The sequence below is a fragment of the Mesoplodon densirostris genome, chromosome 12, assembly GCF_025265405.1.
Source record: "Mesoplodon densirostris isolate mMesDen1 chromosome 12, mMesDen1 primary haplotype, whole genome shotgun sequence".
Lineage (NCBI taxonomy): Eukaryota > Metazoa > Chordata > Mammalia > Artiodactyla > Ziphiidae > Mesoplodon > Mesoplodon densirostris.
The window spans coordinates 86,535,970-86,545,010 of record NC_082672.1 but is presented as its reverse complement, the minus strand read 5'-3'; the positions used below and the strand labels follow the sequence as shown (position 1 = coordinate 86,545,010).

The 9,041-nt window shown below is 33.6% G+C and overlaps 1 protein-coding gene across 1 annotated transcript in view; it reads left to right on the top strand.

Moving 5' to 3' along the window:
* The first annotated feature begins 2,482 nt into the window (after positions 1-2,482).
* Positions 2,483-9,041, top strand: part of LCA5 (lebercilin LCA5) — a 57,826-nt gene continuing 51,267 nt past the window's right edge. The window contains 2 exon segments of the mRNA XM_060114706.1: positions 2,483-2,869; positions 7,084-7,613. Of these exon segments, the coding sequence (XP_059970689.1) occupies positions 2,671-2,869; positions 7,084-7,613 (729 nt within the window). The 5' untranslated portion in view covers positions 2,483-2,670.

Sequence of the window (9,041 nt, the reverse complement as noted above, 5' to 3'; positions counted from 1 at the left end):
TTGTTTGTTTTAGAAAATTCTAATACCGAACTGAACCAGTGTAATTACTTTTTTGCTTTATCTCACAGTGCACATGTAGTAGCCTGAGAATAACAATGCCGACAATGCGATTATTGAAAGTAGTTTTTAGAAAAATTTTGTACCTTTTTTGTCAGTAACATATATCTCATTAGGGATTGTGTTTTAAAGTCATTAGAACTGGTTAATCTGTGTGGTTTTGCCATCAACTATATATATAGTTACATTTATTTCTTTCATTTTCTTTTGATTCATAGGAAATGCTTTTTAAAAATCTAATTTCTAAAAATTATTATTCCCAAAGTTGAGTCTACAAAAGTTATAGATAAAGAAGTCTAACTCCTATCCCTGTCCCTGAACTCTGCTTCCTGCTTTCCTCTACAGCTGTACTGTCCAATCAGCTAACCACCAGTGCATGTGGCTTTTAACATTTAAATTAATTAAAATTCAGCATAATTAAAAATTAGTTCTTCATTCACACTTGCCACATTTCAGGTGTTCAGTAGCTACATGTGGCTAGCTATCATACTGAACAGATTTTAGAACATTTCCATTCTTGCTGAATGTTCTGTTGGACAGCCCTGCCCTAGAGAATCCATTGTTTTTTCATTAAGTATTTGTTCTACTTTTTTTTTTTTTTTTTTTTTTTTTTTTGCGGTACGCGGGCCTCTCACTGTTGTGGCCTCTCCCGCTGCGGAGCACAGGCTCCAGACGCGCAGGCTCAGCGGCCATGGCTCACGGGCCCAGCCGCTCCACGGCATGTGGGATCCTCCCGGACCGGGGCATGAACCCGTGTCCCCTGCATCGGCAGGCGGACTCTCAACCACTGCGCCACCAGGGAAGCCCTGTTCTTCTACTTTTTAAAAATATAAAAAGTTGTGTATATAAATTTATAACCCTCCTTCCTCATTAAATGGTAGCGTGCTATACATGCTTTTCTCCCTCTTCCTTTTCTTAATATATTCTGGAGATCACTTCAAACTGCAGAGAATACACAGAGGTAATCCGCGTTCCTTTAATAGTTTCCTAGTACTGTACTTCACTGTGTGGAGGTTTACAGTGTATGCAGCCAGTTCCCCACTGATGGTCATTGTGATTGTTTTAGTCCTTTGCCACTACAAAAGTGCTACATGAATAGTAGTAGTGCTGCCTTGTGCATGTGTCATTTTCATTTATTACTAGTATATACTTTTAACACTGATTTCATCAATGGGCTTTTCATTTCTTGTAAATATTAAGAACAGTTATAAAAGTAATCCGATTCCAGTTGTTATTTTGGTATATTATGTATACCTTGGTTTGCAGTTTTTTTTTCAGTTCCTGAGTTCAGTTAAAAAGAATACTCAGTGTTTTCAGTATTTTTCAATGACTGTGTGTAGTTGAGATCATATTGTATACACCAGTTTGAATTTTTCTTTTTACTCTAATAGTATAAGCATCTTCCTCGTTAACACAAACTTTCTGTAAACATTTCTAACATTTGCGTGATACTATATGCTATATTGATTTTTTCAATACTTTCCTTAATTTTGTTAGTTATTTTGCAGTGGTTAGATTAGGTTGCTTCCTTTTTTGGTTTTGTTTTTTGTTTTTTTAATTGTACTGCATTAAACATTTGTGCATAAACTTTCCCTCTATTTTTAGGGTAATTTTCTTGGTATCCGGCAATGGAATTATCAGATCAAAGGTTAAAAGCATAATTAAAGTTTTAATATATTTTGCCAACTTTTTTCCCAGTATTTTCTTGACAGCCATTCTGGAAGCATTGAGTGTTGAGAAATCTGTAATAATTTGATAGGTTTAAAAATGGTATCTGAGGTTGAATGTTATTACGTGCCTATAGTTTGTATTGCTTGCTGTGGGTCTTAACATGTATTTTCCCATTTATCTTTGGACTTCATATTTTTCTTATGGCATGATATGAGGTATTTATTGTTAAGGGTGGTAATCATTTTTCTGTTATATTGCAAATGTTTTTTCATCAAGTGCTTTAATTTGATTAATTTTTTTACATACTTTCAGTTTTACATTTTTATGCAATTTTAGATATTTTTCTTTGGTTTTGTTAGCAGTCTTGTCCTTTACCACCATCCCCCCACACCCCACCCCACCCCCCAAAAAAGAAAGAAATTGGTGATTTGATCATAATTCACCTGTTAAAAATCAGCACTTGTGTTTATTTTAAATCTTAAGATTCAAGGGAGTCAAATGCAGTTAACATTTATTCAGAAGCAAGTATATGCCAGGTACTTTACATGTTCTCTATCTAGGCTATGACAGTTTGTCTTTTCTCCAAATACTGTAAACAACTGTGTGAAAATATAGATGAATTAAATTACAGCCTCTTTTAAAAATTATAAGCAGTATATTATTTTGCTTTTAGTATATTTCATTGTAATTAACTGTAGAAATCTATTTCATGAAATATGATGAGTTTCCTTCCCCCTTCCTTAATTGTAGGGGAAAAAGTGTATTTTCTGGTCCCTCCTGTGAATTGTGGACCACAGATAACAGAGAGAAAACAAATTGCACATACATGAATATTATCCCCAGGATCTGAAGACTCTAAAAAATGCTCTTCAGGATTGCCATGGATTTTTCTGAAGAAAAGAATCCGTGAAATTATGTGAGTAGAGGCCATTTTTCAAAGCCATGGGGGAAAGAGAAAGAAGTCCAGATACTGGTGAAGAAAGTAAGGCAGGCAGACAATATTACTCTTACTCTTCATCTGACTTTGGAGCTACACCACAGTCTTCTGGCCTGTCATCGCCGGTCCATCCCTCCTCACCTGCAAGTATTAAGGGAAAAAATCCTAAAAATCAAATTTCAGACAGCCAAGTGCATCATCAAGGTAAGCATCCTTTAAAAAAGTCCAGTAGATCTAGAATATTCATTTTGAATGCTTAAGGAAAACATGTATGAATGAAACTCTTCTATTAATATGTATATGGATATGTGCATGGAAATGGGATGATTTACATTTAGAATAGGATATATTTTTATAAATGTTGCTTATGGTACTGTGTATTATCCTTTGTTATATTCAAAGTCATACGGTATACCAAAGAAAGAACCATAACTGAGGCATCTCATTTTGTTTTCTCTTGTTCCTAAATAAATGATTATCTTGGAGTTTGTGAGGTACTGTAAAGGCAAAAAAAAAAAAAAAAAAAAAAAATCACAAAACATGTGGACCTTCCTTTATCTTCAATTTCAAAAAGTAGTGAAAAGCATTGATATAAAGTGGTTAAGGGGCATTTTTATAGATTGAGTAAAATTACTTTCCCTACTTATTACAAAAGTTCAAATTCAGCCTAGAATTGGAATTTGGGACTTGGGTCCACCAGTCTGTTTTCTGTTAAGCTGTGTTATAATGGAAACAACATAAATCATTAGAAATAATTTTTCTTATTAAAATGTTAGTAGTCTGGAACTAGTTATTATATATTTGACTAGATAATGTTCTAGAAATCTCTTCTTCATCTTAATAAATCGCTGGTCAAGAAAACCCTGATGTACTTAGTAACAAAATATGTAAGGACTATGAGTATATCATAGAAAAGTAAGCTAAGGTAAATGAGGTTTTATAATATACATTAATAAATACAGCACAATATAACAGCAGTAGCTTAGGATGGTAAGACTGCAAGGCAGGGAGTGGTAAGTTTGGGAGATGAAAAGGAAAACAGGGGCAAGACAATGAAACACCTGGAATCTTGTGTTAAGATATTGACTGTTTCTGTACAGGAGAATAGTTAGCTATTGAAAAGTTTTAATCAGGAGTTTGATTAAATTTGCCTTTACAGATTTTTACTTTGAAAAGTAACATTTGCTTTTTTAAAATCTGCAAAGAATGTATGTTCCTTTTGAAAGCAGCCCTCTCATGGATCCCTGATCTAGCTTCCCAGGGATGTTGATACTTTTAACAATTTGGGTGCATTTTCTTCTTCTGTTTGTCTGTTTGTTTGTCCTGCAAGTACAATGCTGCAGGTTTCTTAGTCTCTTCCTCCAAATCTGTCTCAGTGCAGTTTTCTTGTTTTGATTTTGTGGCTGAGAGCATGATCTGATATTAAACTTTTGCTATATAATTAAGAACAAACAGACCTTAGGTTTGAACCTTAGAAAATGACTATTTATTCCCAAGAAATCATTTACATACCTCGGGAATTACTGGCAAGAATACTTTAATTTTTCACTCATTACCCAGAAGCAGTTTAGGAGACTACCCAATTAAGGAGTCAGAACTTCTTACGCCTTATCTTATTTAAGAAGATAATTGAGAAAAAGCTATGAGAAACAGTTCTAATATCACCCAGAAAAATTTCAGTTATTGTCTTCAATCTGACTTATACTGTTTTTTGCTTTGCATTATCTTTTGAATTAAAATCTGTGGTAATTTGTCTACCTTAGATCAAACGACATAACCAGACTGATAACTTTCCTTGAACACTAAGTTAATTCCTTTTGGTTTAAGTCACAATCATCAGTGTAGACTAAATTAAGGAAAGAACAAATGTGATTTAAAAAGCATCTTTAACACTTGAATTTGTGGAATTTCATGTTTGATAACATACTCTTCCTTCCTCCTTTTAAATTTTCAGCATGCTTTATTATTTTTAAAAGTAAAATTTGTGCTCTATCAGAAGTTATATGATAATAAAATTTAATAATTAGTTTATACATCTTTGTGTATTACATATTACATACTTATTCTATTTCTTGTTTTATCAGTAATATAAACACTGAGTTTTTGGTAGATGCATAGTTTATCTTTGTTACATGTTTTTTAAATGAGTCATACCGTAATTTTAACACGGAAGGAAAAAAAGCAGTTATTTGCCCACCCTCTTTTTGGTGGTGACTTAACAAGGGGGAGATGAAGAATGATATACACAATAATAAGTCATCTTTGTTCTGACTCTTATTAGTCCTGTATTTCATCTTGATAGTTTTAAAAATGAAAGCAGTAGATGAACACTGAGAAATATTTTTGAGTTCTGGTTAAGTGTACTTTGTAGATGTACTAATAGAATATGCTAAAAATCAATGTTCAGGTTTTTAGGAGGTCAAAAGTTGGTTGTGGAAGCCCTTTCTGTCTGGCTAAATTGTTGAATAAAATATTAGTGGAAAATTTTTATCCTGATTCATATAATATCTAGGCTTTAACTTTTCAAATTAAGTTTCCATTTGTATGAAGTCTTGTTTGCTGAGCAATATAATTTTATACATAAAAATCAGAGATTTGGAATGATTAACATTTATCCTTATGTACAGTCATTTTTATGTATACAGTTTCTGTCACTCCAAGAGCTGAATACATATTCTATAATAGCATATAGATACTAAAACTCTGTTAATTCAGTATGTTAGGAAAGAAAGAGAATTGAAATGATGGGTGCTCCAATTTAAAATTGGAGCAATCTCTCCAATGGAAATATAATGCAAGTCACAAATGAAAGCCACATATGCAATTTTTTACTGCCACATTTAAAAAGAAAAGCAGGTGGAATTAATTTTAATAATATATTTTATTTATTCCAACATATCCAAAATATTATCATTTCTAAATATAGTTAATATAAAACATAGTGTGTGGAATATTTTGCATTCCTTTTTTTTTTAAACTAAGTGTTTGAAATCTGGTATGTATTTCACACTTAACGGGGTATCTCAGTTTGGACCACCCACATTTCAAGTTTCTTAGTAGGCACATGTGGCTAGTGACTACTATATTGGATAGCATAGTTTCAGAGTTACTAGTAGGTTTTCCCTCATTTCTTTTTATTACCACTTCCTTTCATATATTCAAGCATTTATAGAGCTGGAATCCCAAATCAGTTACACATTCAAAATAGCTTCTATAAAACTTCCATCTCTTTAATGAAACTTTATAGTGTTAAATTGTAAATATTACTCTTACCCTTGTTTACATAATGAAATCAGGATATCCATGGCTGGTAAAATGGGTAGGGAAACATTGGATTTTCTAGTTTTTCTTCATTTTTTTTCCCTCTGGAATGCATTTCCTTCTTGAAAAAACGCAGTCACCTTGGAGGTTAAAGTTCGTTATTCTCAAGTGAGGCAGACTTCCAGATGCCTCTTTAAAGGGCAGGTGATCAGTATATTGAGGCTTAAGTTTAATGAATTTATAGTAAAAAAAAAATAATAACATTCCAAATTTTTGTGAAATATTGTGATTAATGTGTATCAATTAACTTTAAAGATTTCACATGCTCGTGTTTTTTAGGGTGGAGTTTTTTTGTTTATCTTGTTCTTAAATTATGCCAGATGTTTTTGATTCGAACATCACACAAAAGAAAGCCTCTGAGAAAGCATTTAGAATCACACCTGTGCTGCTAAAGTGTTTTCTGTTTCCAATCACTGATACCTGGGATTAAGTTTTTGTCACTGACAGAGAATATTTGTGGAGAACTCTCTGTTTTACATGCAAACTTCTGTTAATCCTCACAACAACAAATGAGTTGTTACCTTCATTCTGTGGGTAGGGAAAATAGACCTGGAAAAGGTTTAAGTTGAATTGCTCAAGGATTTATTAAGTGGTAAACCTGAGTCCCAAATCTTCTTGCTGTCATCCTCTTTCCCCAAATAAAGATTTCTAACTAATTTTTAAAAACTCATACATTTCCACATTTTAAATAATGATCCCAAATATCTTGGCACAAACGACTTGAATATCACAGTATTTTGTACAGTATTTATTAGGCACCATGCTAGTGCTGATGGTGCCTGTGTTCAAATGCTGGCTGGCTATCTTATCTGTAAAGTTAAAAATGGTAAAATAATTCCCTATAAACTATGGGGATATTATTTGGCTGGATCAGAATATGATTCTTGAACTTTCTTAAAAGATTTCAAACCTTTCTTAATAAAACCATTATATTAAGAGCTCTAAGTAAAACCTGATATTTAATTAAATGTTGTAAAATCATTTTTTAAGGAAACAAAATAACAAAAGAATGTTGTGGATCCACTTGTGTTAGGATGAGTAAATAATACTACATCTGGTACAGCTTTCACTTTACATTATTACTGTTTCTTTTTTAGTCCCTAGGAAACCAAGCCCTAAGGGTCTACCAAACAGAAGGGGAGTCCGAGTGGGATTTCGCTCCCAGAGCCTCAGTAGGGTGCCACTTCGGAAAGATACTGATCTTGTTACAAAACGGGTTCTTTCTGCAAGACTGCTAAAAATCAATGAATTGCAGAATGAAGTAACTGAACTCCAGGTCAAGTTAGCTGAGCTGCTGAAAGAAAATAAGGCTTTGAAAAGTCTTCAGTATAGGCAGGAGAAAGCCCTGAATAAGTTTGAAGATACAGAGAATGAAATCTCACAACTTATTGCTCGTCATAACAATGAGATTACAGCGCTCAAAGAACACTTAAGAAAATCTCAAGAGAAAGAACGGGCAACTGAGAAAAAGGTGAAAGATGCAGAAGGTGAACTCTTTAGGACAAAATTTTCCTTACAGAAGCTGAAAAAGATCTCTGAAGCTAGACACCTACCTGAACGAAATGATTTAGCAAAGAAACTCGTTTCAGCAGAGTTAAAATTAGATGACACCGAGAGAAGAATTAAGGTAAAATTTCTACAGTTTCTAATTGTGCTGTTTTGTGTTATTCTTCCTTGGGCATTTAATGTGCTCTTTTAAGACTGCTTATTGCAGTTCCACATTGCTTGGAAATGAAAACTATTTTTTTGGTATTATCTTTCTGAGTAAGAGATTAGGAGAAACTTAAGATTTTATCTTTAAGAGCAAGATGTAAAAGATTGTATGCATTAATGGGCCACATGTTAATGGATATTTAATTCCATGGATCTTAGCCATTTGGGGGACATATACTATTTGATTATGTGATTGTTTCTCTAAAATTGAAAATGATACTATAAGAGCTGTAGTGTAGAAAACTTGACATTTTGGGGCCATTGTGTAAGAAATGCCACATGAATAATACTTTCTGTTTTTATTTCTTTGAACATTTGTGAAAGATATATTTTGGGACAGGGTGTGCCTCTACTTCCCCAAAAAACTGATGTGAGAGGTGGGTGGAATGACGTTGAGGTAATAGTCTGAGAATACAGCAGATCGTATAAAAGTATTTTTTTCTTATAATTAGAGAGGAAAAGAGTACTACCCCATGACTGTTATATGGAAAACTTATGTTAGATGCTACCTGTGAGATATATACACACACACACACACCGCACCACATTTCAGTGGATGTTTAATTCCATGGATCTTAGTCACTTGCGGAAAATACACTATTTGATTTGATGTGTGTGTGTGTGTGTGTGTGTGTGTGTGTGTGTGTGTGTGTATGTATCAAACAGAAGCCCTGAGTCAGGGCTTAGAATTACTTAGACTTGACAAAGTAGTTTGGAAAGCAAAGGTAGGGAAAAAGTATGAGAATAATGCCTGCTGTGAGAGCTCTCTGAGCAAGGGCAAGTCAGAACTATAAATAAACTAGCTTTCTGCAGTGTATTAATTAGATGTTTTTAGTACATGGTATGATAATAGTACTTCTTAGTCTGTATAATATGCCAGGCTCAACCTACCAATGCCATGCCCAGAGACAGTGGCTTATTAAATGGAGTGTATATCAGTGACCAGAAGAAGTGCCTAGCTTATTCTCCAAAATTAGCAATCATTAACTTCTGTTTCAGTGCACAGAAGATATCTTATTGTATAGTTTCCACCAGTGATCAACTCGAACTTCAGAACAACATATGAAAACTTTTTTTTTAAGGACCATTTACCTATGTAGTGGGGTGGGGGTAGGGTTGGAAGCAGCTAGTGTCATAAACAAATAGCTGACACTTTAATTATTTTTAAAGGGAAGTATAAAATGTGCCACATAATGGATTTTAAAATTAGGAACCAAGAGCACAGAATGCTAATTAATAAGTATGGTTGAAAACAACCCACACCTCTGTGCGTGTTTGTATAAAACTAGAGAGAACACGGAGTTGCAGTACACACACGCGCACACACACACACATATACACA